The 13,851-nt window shown below is 41.8% G+C and overlaps 1 protein-coding gene across 2 annotated transcripts in view; it reads left to right on the plus strand.

Annotated features, from left to right (window-relative positions):
* Nucleotides 1-13,851, plus strand: part of uba6 (ubiquitin like modifier activating enzyme 6) — a 69,238-nt gene that overhangs the window by 43,528 nt on the left and 11,859 nt on the right. For both annotated transcript variants that reach the window (XM_007891981.2, XM_007891982.2), the window contains exons 16-26: nt 58-136; nt 1,154-1,234; nt 2,592-2,669; nt 3,137-3,318; nt 4,357-4,462; nt 4,676-4,765; nt 4,879-4,959; nt 8,013-8,141; nt 8,547-8,598; nt 9,598-9,661; nt 13,717-13,786. In XM_007891981.2, coding sequence (XP_007890172.1) covers nt 58-136; nt 1,154-1,234; nt 2,592-2,669; nt 3,137-3,318; nt 4,357-4,462; nt 4,676-4,765; nt 4,879-4,959; nt 8,013-8,141; nt 8,547-8,598; nt 9,598-9,661; nt 13,717-13,786 — 1,012 coding nt within the window. The remainder of the gene's footprint in view (nt 1-57; nt 137-1,153; nt 1,235-2,591; nt 2,670-3,136; nt 3,319-4,356; nt 4,463-4,675; nt 4,766-4,878; nt 4,960-8,012; nt 8,142-8,546; nt 8,599-9,597; nt 9,662-13,716; nt 13,787-13,851) is intronic.

Consider the following 13,851-nt stretch of genomic DNA (forward strand, 5'->3'; position numbering starts at 1 on the left):
GTGAACTCCTAAATAACCTGACCGTAATAATTTCTTATGTTCTGCGCCTTCCTGCAGAGGAGACCGATACGACGCTCTGCGTGCTTGTATCGGAGAATCCATGTGCGAGAAGCTGCGCAATCTCAACGTATTCTTAGTGAGTATCTGTGTATAAAGGTTGCCTTCAACAAATGCAACCTATCTCTTCTTTACACTCTTAATTCATCTTTAATCAGTTCAATGCACTTTACTTCAACTTGCACCTAATAGAAATAAAGTTGAGATAGATGTATCAGTTTCATAATATATGTCAGTTGGTAGCACTCTCATCTCTGACTCGGAAGGTTGTTGATTCAAGCCCCACGTCGAGTGTGCTGCATTGTTGAAATATTAAACTGAGGTCCCAGCAGCCTGTTGAGTGGACGTTAAATATCCCATGGCACTATTAGAAAAGAGAAAGAAGTTTCTCCTAGTGACTTAGCCAATGATCCCCCAAATAAAATTGGTCAAACACGGCTGTTTGTGGGACATTGCTGTACGTAAATTGATTGACACGATTGGCAACAAACGCTCATTTACTACACTTTACGATAAATTGTGTGAAGAGCTTTGAGATAAGTGACACCACATTAATGTTTTTAGAGCATGTACAACTGCACATACTGTATACTGATTTTTTAAAAAGAAAATTCAATGCATTTTAGTGGATATTCTACATTGTGGGAATATTCTATACAAACTACTCTACAACAATAACAAGATTACATTTGTATAGCGCCTTTCACATTGGGAGGATGTCCCAAAGCGCTGGACAGTGTACAGCATTACTCTACCTTGCATGATGTGAACTTACCTTGCTCAATTCTAATATCCATAGCATTCCTACTTTTAGGTTGCAGATTATTATTATTATAAAGCAGACTCAGTATATTGGAATCAGAAAATTCATTTAGCAACAGCTCTCTGTTTGATTTGGTGGCTTGGGTCTAATATTCGGATCTGTGAATAAACTTGAGTTTCAGAAACATGGGTTCTACAGCATCAATATAGTCTGACCTGAAAGTCTGAAATGTCATATGCTTCAGCAGCATTCTGTCTGATTAGTACACTATTTCTGTATTGTAGCTTCCTCTTTTTAAATGGACTACATTTGTGAAACTCTGTTTCCTTTCAGGTGGGATGTGGCGCAATTGGCTGTGAAATGCTTAAAAACTTTGCTTTACTCGGTGTTGGCAGTGGTTCTGATAGAGGCCTGGTAAGTGCATCTTCCTAATGGACTGGCAAGACAATTGCCTAATATTAAAGTATATAAGGGATGTCTAGACCAGGGGCCACACTGAGAGAGAATTTTGTAATGTGACTACTTACTGATGAATAGTTTGGCAAACCTAAAGCTTAAACTCCATTTAATTAACCTCAATATGAAAGTAGATTCATAGAAATTATAGCATAGGAAAAGGCCATTAAGCACATTGAGGACATTGGTGCTACAACAACAACAAAATTACATTTATAGAGCGCCTTTCACGTCGGGAGGACTTCCCAAAGCACTGAATAATCCTTGCATTTGATATAGCACTTTTCACGTCTTCTCGATGTCTCAAAGCGCTTTACAGAATATGCTGTAAAGTGAATTGACTATATTTGTGGGCGAAACGCGGCAGCCAATTGCTCACAGCAGTGTACCACAAACAGTTGAGGATTGAAAATGACCAATCTATTATTGTTTTTTTTGGAGGAGTTATTATCAGGCGTGTGGAGTAAGGAAACTTGCTCAAAGTTTCACCCTGCTTGGAATTGAACCCAGGTGTCTCGCTTGCAAGGCGAGTGCTCTAACCACTGAGCTACAGGACTCCACTGCTAGTCACTCCGTTGAAGCTAATTGTAATTAGTAATTCAGAGTGGTTCGTGGGGAAGCTGTTAACTAACAGGACAACAAAGCCCACAGAAATCCCTGCTCTGAAACATACATTTTTTTTTGGTCAGCCGGGTGTCTTGACACATGTGGAAACCCATCACCATGCTTAAGAGTATTCAAACAAAATTGAGATTTCGCTGCATCCCACCTAAACATGGAAATCCCAGAGATAGATTGTTGGAATGGAATGTGCACTTTCTACCTGGAGGGATGCATCCTGCTTACATAATTCCAGAAAATATTAGGGGCAGGTTCGCAAGTGCCAAAGCTTGGGGACCCCAGGATGTGTGTTTGGATAACTGCTGGAGTCTAACAAGTTAAAACCGCATACCTTGCCATTGATATTTCTGGCTGGCAAGCTTTCCCGCTGCTTGTCCAGAAAGGACCACCCGTTAGGGCTTTGGTTTGCAGGGTTAACAGGAGCCCCAATGAAGCATCAGACTATGTGCTTCAGTCAGCCACGTCATACTCCCAGTTACAGTCCAGATTCCCTGTAAACAGGTCTAAGTCGACTTTTGTGAATCCCATTGCAAACTCCTTGCTTTTTCTATGTTAGTAATTTGGGCAATTTGCTTACAGAAGTCTGGATTTATTCCTGTACTTTTGTTAATTTTGGACCTGGGTTAAGGGAGGGATCAGAGGTATTAAATATGTAGTATTTTTTCCATCTAATCAGTGTGGTTCTCTTTTGCAGATCACTGTTACAGACCCTGATTTAATTGAAAAATCCAATCTAAATCGTCAGTTTCTCTTCAGGCCTCACCACATACAGGTACAGAAATGTGACAGCCTTCATGCACAACAATTTTTTTCATGATATTTATTTGCCTGTCCTTTCAAAAAAGATAATTATCCTTAGATATAGCCTTTCACGTCGGGAGGACGTCTCAAGGCACTTCCTTTGCATATTGTGCAACACTAAGTTACAGATTTTAAGTCACTTTGTGAGTTTGGCAAAAGACTGAGGTTGATTTAAGATGGTGAAACTGAATCTGGACAATGGAAAGCCAGTAACATACTTTAGAATCTCTTGCATGATCTTGCCACTTCAGGTGGTCCCTGTCTATTGTAACCTTTGGTGATTACCATTAAACGCCCGCCAGTTCACACTGTGATTAAAAATATCCTTGCATTTGAAATAGTGCCTTTCATGCCGGGACGACATCTCAAAGCGTTTCCCAAGATTTTATTGTAGTTACTGTGTCTCTACTGAAGTGAATTCTCTCCCTTTCTTTATAGAAATCAAAGAGCTGTACGGCAGCCTCAGCTACCATGCTTATCAATCCCCATCTTAAAATTGATCCCCATCTGAACAAAGTGTGCCCATCCACAGAGAACACTTACAGTGACAGTTTCTACACCAGTCTCGACGTTGTGGTCACAGCACTAGACAATGTGGAGGCTAGAAGATATGTTGACAGGCAAGTAGGCCAATCCCTCCTGCGCAGGAGGGGTGAAATATATATAGAGAGATTATAAACCAAGTGATAGCCTTTGAGCTCAAGTTTCAATCTTGAATGCAAAACCTTCTGACGCAGAGGCATGAATGTTCCTAATTGTGCCAAGCTGACAAGAGAATAGAGCTCGGAGACAGTACCCCTACCTTCCACCATAATAAAAGATCTGATGGTTGTTTGATATTTGATCAGAAATACACGGCGGGTGAGCTTTTAGGATTTTCGGAAACTGGACACAAGAAGCTCTCGTAAGTGCTGAGGATCCGGAGGATGGTGTTAAGGGAAAAATTAGGCTAGGGAACAGCTTGAATCAGTATACTGATTCAGCAGCTTTTGCCTTTAAAATGTAACTTGGAGGGATTATATAGTTTAAGTATAAGTTTATACTTATTTATAGTTTTAAGTGATTTTCATACACCCACCTCCTCCACTCCCCCCACCCCACATGTGTCATACACACATCCCCACATATGGCACAAATATTGTCTATGGGTGAATGAGCTGAATGTATTGCTTTTCTCCCTCCCACCCCAGTCCCAGCAGCAAAAATATTGATTCATCTGTTTGAAGTCATCCCTTAAATTGTATTAAGATACTTACTCAATTCTTCTTATGAAGGAGTTATTTAGCGTAGCATCGGCCACTTGTGTTAGGGGAAGTCAGGTGTACTGATTCCTTTGTTTTTGAAGTCACTAATTTAAGTTTAATTTTAGGCGCAAGCAAATTGGACGAGAGCTAGATCACAGAAAAGGCCGAGGATATTTGCTTTGATCTTTTTCATTAGTTGGTAGACAAAGAGATCAATCATCTGTATCCTTCTTTAAAAATTAATTGGGACATTGTTTACTCGTAGAAAAAATCAGAGAAGTGCAAGGTTTGTTTTGTTCAAGTCTTGTGGATTTGCTGCAACTATTTGTATATCTAACCCACATTGTAACTATTTGGCAGAGCATTTGTCAATTCTTTCAGGAACTGACTACTTTCTTATTGTCTTTTTCTCAGTCGATGCGTATCAAATCAATGCCCTCTTCTAGACTCCGGAACAATGGGAACTAAAGGACACACTGAGATCATAGTACCAAATCTGACTGAATCTTACAATAGCCATGTAAGTACATTACAGTTCAGCTAGCCTGACACCACACTAAAAAATTGTGGAAATTCAGGAAAATTAATACAAGGAAAGTGATAGCTGAAAACAGTAGTGTCAAGAAACAATGTACCCCACATCTTAAAGTGTCTTAATTTAAATAATTTATAGCACTCTGTATTAGTCACCTTTGACGTTTGAAGTTTCACTAACTTGATGTTTTTTGTGCAGAGAGACCCTCCAGAAGAAGAGATACCGTTTTGCACATTAAAATCCTTCCCAGCATTGATTGAGCACACAATACAGTGGGCGAGAGATAAGGTATGCAGAGGGCGAAACACCTAGCGGTTTCTTTGTGACGTTGTGTTTGTCTAAATGCTATTCACTTGATATACAGAACCAAAACGTAATCAGACCTTCATTTTTCATTCTAGTTTGAAAGCTCCTTTTCGTACAAGCCCTCAATCTACAACAAGTTCTGGCAAAGTTACCCATCACCAGATAATGTTCTACAGGTGAGAGTAAACACATTACAGTTATAATTGAAGTGCGGGATGTATCAGATGCCACAATTTAATTATAAGTTGATGCATAATATTGTTAACTGCATGCTGGCTGGCATCACTGGTGATACAGCAGTCAGTATTAGCAACAACAACAACAAACTTACATTTGTATTGCGTCTTTCACTTCGGGAGGATGTCACAACGCACTAGGCAGTCAGTGTTTTGGACCCCAGCTGGGGTTTGGAATTGGGGAGGGTGGAGGGTAGAAGGGAAGCGGAGTAATTGAAAACATGGTCAAAGAGGAGGGTCTTGAAGGAGGCAAGGGAGGGGACGAGGCAGAGAGACTGCGGAATGGGTTCCAGAGGGTGGGGGCAGAGTGGCAGAAGGCCCATCTGCAATTGGTGGGGCGCACAAGGTGGGGACGTGAAGTAGGCCGGAGCCCGCTAAGCAGAAGGAGTGGGCAGAATGGTAGGGGGTTAGGAGGTTGCAGAGGTAGGGAGAAGCAAGGCCCTGGAGGGCTTTGAAGGTGAGGATTAGGATCTTGAACTGTACTTCTGTGTGATGGGAAGCCAGTGGAGCTGGGCGAGGATGGGGGTGATAGGGTCGTGGATCAAAGTACGGGAGAGAACACGGGCTGCAGAGTTCTGGATGATCTGCAGCCTGTGGAGGGAGGAGTTGGGGAGGCCAACAAGCAAGGAGTTTGCATAGTCAAGCCTGGATGTTATGAATGTGTGTATGAGGGTTTCGGGGGTCTGCAATGTGAGACAGTGGCGGAGCTGGGCAATGTTGTAGAGGTGGGTGAAGGCAGAGCGGGTTATGGCACGGATGTGGAGTAGAAAGGATAGTTGAGGGTGAAACAAGACGCCAAGGTTCCGGACTGGTTTAGCAAGGTAGAGTGTGCAACCATGGATGGTGATGCTGTCAGTGCCTGAGGTGAGGACTTGCAGATGATGTTACCAAGAGGGAGCATATAGATATAGAAGAGGAGGGGACCAAGGACAGAGCTCTGAGAAGTGCTACATGAGATGATGCAGGAGCTAGAGGAGAAACCGTTTATGGAGATGAAGTGGAGGCGATGTGAGAGGTATGATCTGAACCAGTCAAGGACAGAGCCGTGACCTTTGAGGTGAGAGGAGAGGCGGTGGATGAGGATAGAGTCAACGGTGTCGAAGGCAGCAGAGAGGTCAAGGAGGACGAGGAGTCAGAAGGAGCCCGGGTCGCAGATGCACAGAATGTCATTTGTCACTTTGACCAGGGCTGTTTCTGTGTTGTGAGCAGCACAGAAAACTGATTAGAAGGGTTCTTGAAGGGAATGGTGGGAGAGGAAGGAGAAAAGCTGGGAAGCAACAACTCATTCCAGGACCTTGGGAGGAAAGGGAGGTTGGAAATGGGGCGATATTTTGAGAGCAGGAATGGGTCCAGGAAGGCTTTTTGAAGAATAGGAGTGATGACAGTCGTTTTTAATGGGGTAGGAACGGTACCAGAGGACAGGGAGAGGTTTATGATGTCTGTGAGCAGAGGGGCAAGGAGGTGGAGCCTGGAGGTTAGGAATGGGGTCGAGGGAGCAGATGGTCGGTATCATACGGGTTATAGTGGTGGTGAGAGAAATGGGGGAGACAGGTTCGAAGGTGTGGAGGAAGGGATAGGTATGGGCCGGTGTATGAGGAGGAGATGGGGAGGGGTTTATAGACGGCAGGGCGGAGGCAGCTGAGCGGATCCCCTCAACTTTGGATTCAAGGAAGTTCAGCATTGCTTCATAGTTGGCATTGGAGGTGAGGATGGGTGAGGCATGAGAGGGTGGGCGAAGGAGCCGGTTGGTGATGGAGAAGAGGAGCCTGTGGATGTCCTTGGCCTCCAAGATTGTCTTGGAGTAGAACAACGATTTAGTGGAGGCGAGGGCGTAGTGGTAGGATTTGATAAGGTCCAGCCAGATCTGCTGATGGCCCATTAAGTTTGATCTAAGCCAGGTGGTTCAGCGGCATGCACCTGTGCTTCAAGAGAGTGGAGGTGACTGGTGTACCATGGTGACTTTCGTGAGTAGCAGACGGTTCAGGAAGTGAGGGGAGGAAGCTGGAGCAGAAGGAGGTTGTGGGATGGTCGAGCAGGGATAGGAGTCTAGGAGGGCGGTGGGAGAGGAGGACCGAGCAGGAGTAATGGAGGGTAGAGGACAGGGGTGGGAGTATTTTGGGGAAGCAGCTCAGGTTGGTGGCGGCAGCCAAAATGCGCATGTATATTAAAGTATAAAAGTAAGAAATGCTGGAAATGAGACAACAGGTTGGTCAACTTGCAAAAGAGAAAGACAGTTAACATTTCAACAACAACTTGCACTTATATAGCGCCCTCCACGCAGGGTAGCGTCTCAGAGCGCTTAACAGTGGCAGAGCCTGACTCCGAGCCGATGGGGGGGAGGTGGCTGTAAGCACAGTCGAATAGGAAGGTGTTCAAGCAGGACTTGGAAAAGGGGAGAGAGGGTGCAAGGCGGAGGGATTGAGGGAGAGTGGTCCAGAGTTTCGGGGCATAGTGGCTGAAAGCGCGACCTCAATTGGTGGTTGTGTTTTGATACAAATTACAGACCATTGATTTTTAGGTTGGTCAGCCAGGTATCTGATACACATGGAAACCTATCACCAATAGACTTTAAACCAAGCTACTGACAGTTCACCTATGTGTGGTTTCCATTTGATTCATATGGATTGCACACTCTCTCCCTGATTACCTAATTCAGGTTTGCCAGAGCCAAGGTTTGTGGACTGCAGAGTGTGCATTGGGATACTGCTTGAGTTTAAACACCTAAATTTGTACAGCTTGCCATTGTAAATATTGGCAAGTTTTCCCCAGGTAGGCCTACTCTTGAGCTTTGGTTTGCAAGGTTAACAGATGCTGAACAGAAGGAATCCAATTCCCCAGTGACTGGTGTGCTCCTCCAAGCCCTGCAACTGTGATTTGGAGTACTGCATACCTGTCTGACTGAAGAACCAGATTATTGAGGTCAAGCATCGAGTTCAAGGCTAGGAGGTCACCAGAAATGTAACATAGTTAATTTATACTTTTACATTTTACAGAGAATTCAAGCGGGAGAGAGTTTAGAAGGATCATTTCAAGCAATTAAGTTACTTATCAGAAGACCTAGACACTGGCCACAGTGTGTGTCAGTGGCAAGAACAAAGTTTGAGAAATATTTCCATCACAAGGTAAGACATTTGCAGTCTTTTACAATCTGTGTATCAGTAATACAAGTAAGTGGTTTCCTTATTTTCAGAAGAAAAAAGTTAGATTTTTGTCTTGAATATGTAGAGTTTATACTGAAAGCTAAACAAAATTTTCAACCTAGTGCCGTACTTGTTGCACTTTCATTTTGTATGGTGCTTATGTGATAGCGTTAAAGTCACCCTGCCATTGTTCGTTTCTTTTCCATCTACCGCAGTTGTTTTCAAATGTACTGTATGAGGTTTACTTCCATCCCATTTATCTCATTGGCATTGAAGAGCAGTTGTTTTAAGCAGGCAGCTATCTGCTGAGCAGAGTGGCAAAGCACTCAGATGCAAGTGATGCACTACTGACATCAAACTGCAAGTAACATCTTGTTTTTTCTTCAGGCTGTACAGCTTCTCCACTCATTTCCACTTGATACAACATTGAAGGATGGAAGTAAGTGCATTTTTGTGGTGTTTTAGTGAGGCTGCATTAATTGATTAAAGTGGATCTAAATCTAGGTTGGAAATTGCATTATTCTATGTTTATTTCGACATCTCTTCATTTGATTTGATGATGGTTGGTATCCGGTTTCTGTCAGCTCATTATCAGAAATATTTAAAATATCTGAGTTTTAAACAAATTAATTACAATTCCAGGATTGATCAACCTTCACAGGAGAGCTGTTTTAGAAAAGTTCCCAGGTAGACAAGCTGGGATGAGATCTGTGATGTTGACTCCAGAGCACTGTATATCTTTGGCAACCCACATCTGCCTCTCTAAATGTACTCCCAGCTCCTATGGGGCTGTGTGATTGAAGAATAAATGTGTTTTGTTGCCCTTGGATACCTTCAAAACATTTAATTTTGGTAAAAAGAGAATCTTCTTTTCTGTCAGCACTCTACTGAATAAAGAGCCCAATATCTATACTCTGGATATTTAAACAGTGGAGATATCAGATTATGTCACGTGAAATAAAGTGCACCTACTATCTAAAGCATCTTCCATCAGGAACGCGGCCACTATAAGGATGTCCACATAGTGTCCTTCTTTGTTTCACTTTTTTGCAGGTCTCTTCTACAATCACTCCCCTTTGTACTCCCTTTGCCCCTCCTTCCCTCACCCCCCCCACCTCACACACACAGACAGACAGTGCTGGCTCTCTAAACCTATACACTGTACCTGTTAAGCTTTTTAGGAATATTGAACCTCCATTGCTTGTTGAAAGTCCTGAGATTGCATTAAACAGATGCTAAATATAGACACAAGAATAGTTAAAGAATTGAAGATTTTCTGTCTACTGATCTTCTGATTTTAGCTCTGAGATCTCAAATCTACTGTAGATTATTGAATACATAACATGTGGATATATGGCACTTTACTGTGTTTAAATGGATTTAACAGTGATTTGGTTTAAAATATGGTGAATTAATTGGTGAACCTCTTTGTTTACAGGCTTGTTTTGGCAGTCACCAAAGAGACCACCATCTCCAATAACATTTGACATTAATGATCCATTGTAAGTAATCTCTGAAGTTCTAATATATAAGACTCCCAAATGGGTTTCATGCAGGAAAATTAAACAGGGTTATTAGTAGGCCATGTTATATAGCAGCCACTGGTACTTGGTGCTGGGATCGCTGTTCACGTTGCAGAGCCCCATTGTGTCTGCAAGCACTGAGCAGGAAGCTTGTGAACCCTGAGCTGAACGGAAATGGAGTATACTGTGGATCCACTGACTTACAACGTTATATGCAAAAATCATGCTGAACTTCAGTATAATAAGACTGCATGATATGGTGATATTAATAGAGTTGATTGCCTTTCACACCAAATACAACTTTTGCAAGTGGTGCAATGGAATCTTTACCTTTCCAAAAGGTGTGCAACCTATTGTTAACGTTAACTCAAATAATTATTTGCATTAATTATTGATTCAGATTTTTAAATTGTGTCAAGCAGTACAAGTCTGTAATACAAGGACATTTCAGTACAGTACCAGTGGTCATATGGTGCGGTGGCCTTTTTAGAGCAATCGGGCTCAGAACACACTACAAGTCTATTACTCTTCCTTGACTGACCCAGACTTTGGAATTGACTGAATTGTTTAAACTACAGTCCCCAGCCTTCCCCTATGTGGAGAAGAGCCAATCCTTGTAATTGAAGGTATTTGTGAACTAAATGTCTCTAATAATGCAGAAATTTGCTTTAGTTTATGGAATTCCTTGAAATAACCTGGGAAAATCCTGGAACTAACCAGAAGCTTGCCCAAGACCATCCCGGAGAAGAATTAGGAAAAGAGCTGACGCATTGCAGAGCCTGTCAGACTTGATTTGCGACAGCCTTTATAGACAGTTGCTCCATCTGTGCTGGATGTCTTCCATGAATTTGAGGTTATAGTTGCACAAATGTCAGCTCGATTACTCGTGCAGCAGATGTGTCACTGCATATCTGAGAGAGTGCCCTTGAGGAATCTGGAATTGATATTTGTGAATACGTTGCAGAAGTTGCTGAAATATCCTGGAGGTGACATTGGGCTCTTAGCTGACCAATGATCACCGCACAATTCATTCTCAGGCACTTAGTAGATTCTGACACATACACTGGTGCCTTGGCTTTGCATTGGAAGCTACAGCCAGAAAACCACTACAGTACTTCTAAACACCAAGAAAGCTAGGTTCTCAACTCACAAAGCAAACACAGTCTGAATAAGCTCAGTCTTTCCTTTGCATGTTGGTTGCTGTGCAATTTGCTGTTTGCACATGGACAACTCATGGACATGTAAATGGCTAAACCATAAATGCAACCATATTCTGGGCATTTAATCTTCTTTATTTGTTTTTGGCTAATGCGATACATTACATCAAGCCCAGTGTCGGGAATTTGAACTCACAGTGTCGGCTGACACTCCAGTCCAGTAATGGGGGAGATCGCATCAATGGAAATGCTATCTTTTAGATGACACGTTAAAAACAGGTGAACGTTAAAGATGCCATGGCACTACTCCCAAGAGAAGGGAGTTTCTCTTAATGTCCTGGCCAACCATCCCCCCAAAATAAAACTTGCCATTCACTTCATAGCTGTTTGTGCGAAATTGCTGTGCGTAAATTGGCTGGCACGTTCACCCACAAAATACACACAGTCACACCACTTTACAATACAGTAAATGCCTGGTTTACTTGACACTGGGTATCTGAAATTCGCACCTAACTGGGCCCGAAGCCTAAAATTTAAAATCAAATTCCTTGGACCAAAAATTTCCACGGCCCACTCGCACGTAGACTCCCGCCATCCTACTCTTAGCGCATACCAACACTACGCTGAACAGCCTCACCATCCTCACTGGCCTTCAGTGCCAGGGATGTCGACTTTGACTCAATTTGAATCCGTGAGCGGAAGGTAGCTTAACTGCTCTCTTCTGCTGGCAGGATTTAAACAATTGCAGTACCATTACCAGCATTTACCCGCATTTTGTGGAGTCCTGTAGCTCAGTGGTTAGAGCACTCGCTTTGCAAGTGAGAGACCTGAGTTCAATTCCAGACAGAGCGGAACCTTGGACAAGTTTCCTTACGCCACACAGAGCCTAATAATAATCCCTCCAAAAAACAATAATAAATTGGTCATTTTCAATCTACGACTGTTTGTGGGACATTGCTGTGCGCAATTGGCTGCCGCGTTCGCCCACAAATATACAGTTAATTCACTTTACAGTATATTCTGTGAAGCGCTTTGGGATGTCCTCCCGACGTGAAAAGCGCTATATCAAAATGCAAGGATTATTATTATTTAAAAAAATTTAAACTTAGCAGGAAATTCTGGCTTGCCAGATCAGATTCCCCTCTTCCCCATTAGTCCAGCTAGCTGGGGTTCAAGCGTATTTCTTGTGAAGCGCTTTGAGACATTTCAATGACATGAAAAGTGGTTATATCAAATACAAGGGTTATTATTATTAAAGCCCATCTCAGGGCCTTTCTTTACGACCACATTTTTGTCGCCTCCCCCGCTACACTCACGCAATCTTCCTCAGTTCCTCCATCCCCTAAGTCAGGATCCTAGTCAATACTTTCAAGTGGTTTGAGACATTCTTCCAATGTGGTAGATGATATACAAATGTAAAATTATTGTGTTGTTAAAAAGTGATCAGAATTTTGCTCAAATTAACCCATTTTAGTAAAAAAAATTAATAAAATGCAATTTTACTAGAAGTAATATTTGGACATACAGAGATATTTCTGTATCAAAATACACAGTCACTACGCTTTACGGTATATTCATTGAAGCACTTTCAGACGTCTCGAAGACGTGAAGCGCTATATCAAATGCAAGTATTACTATTACATATAGTCTGTGAAGCGCTTTGAGACATCTCGAAGATGTGATAAGGCGCTATATCAAATGCAAGGATTATTATTATTATTTCCCGCACAAATGAACAAACAATATAAGGTTCTGTACAGCCCATTTTTACATGCTAGAAGAATTGCAATGGCTGAATTCATTGCTTTTCACTTATTTGTTTCATAATAATTTAAAGGCAAATATGCAAATGTTTCAGTCGAAAACTTGATGACAGCTGTAATAAGCAGTTGCACTTCAGGTTGGATAAGATACATGAAGAAATCCAGGATTTCAGAGGTTGAATTGAATTTTCTCATGAAGTGATTAGAGTTGCATCTCCCAAAACAAGTTATTTAAATAAATATTAAATAAATCAATCTCCTTGCATTTGATACTAACCTGTCATGCCAGGAGGACATCTCAAAGTGCTTCACAGGATTTTAATGTAAAATTGGTAGCTGTATGAATTTTAGCAAATGTGGCAGCCAATTTGTGCACATCATTGTGGGGATTGCTGTCCAGGTTACCAGGAAACACTACCTTCTCTTCTAAATAGTGCCATGAGATCTTTAACATTCACATAATCAGACAGGTGGGACCTCAGTCATTTCCAATAATGGAACTCTCCCCAGTGATTGTCAGCCTAGACGATGTGAATTCAAAGTTAACTGAACCAAGCTGACAACTGACAAATTGCTTTTGATGAGGTCTAATTTAAGATATTTATTAATGGGATTAATTTCATTAGCCAGAAATATGTTACACCGTACTTATATGAGTCCTATAGCTCAGTGGTTAGAGCACTTGCCTTGCAAGTGAAAGACCTGGGTTCAATTCCCAGCAGGGCAAGTTTCCTTACTCCACATACCTGATAATACCTTCAGAAAAAAACAATAATAATTTGGTCAGTCAAATCCACAACTATTTGTGAGACACTGCTGTGCGCAATATACAGTCAATTCACTTTACAGTATATTCTGTGAAGTGCTTTGAGACGTCTAGAAGATGTAAAAAGTGCTATATCAATGCAAGGATTATTATTATATTACACCAACTCTCGGGAACTGCACTCTGATATGATGGACTTCTGGAGTGGATATCCAATGGTTACAGAATTCAGAAAATTGGCCTCAGACAACATTGAGTTCTTTGGTGGTGATGTTGCATATTCTGTGTTGTCTAACAGTGCAGAGTAAATGTATAATTAGAATTTCAACATAATATTTCTTCTTTTAGGCACCACAGTTTTATCTTAAATGCAGCCAGACTTTTTGCAACAGTTTACAGTGTTCCTTATGAAGAACAGGTAAGATTTAGATATTTATTCAAAGATTTCTTATGTAGCCAATACATGCAGGAAATGTTAATACA

Source organism: Callorhinchus milii, unplaced genomic scaffold, assembly GCF_018977255.1.
Source record: "Callorhinchus milii isolate IMCB2004 unplaced genomic scaffold, IMCB_Cmil_1.0 Scaffold1, whole genome shotgun sequence".
NCBI lineage: Eukaryota > Metazoa > Chordata > Chondrichthyes > Chimaeriformes > Callorhinchidae > Callorhinchus > Callorhinchus milii.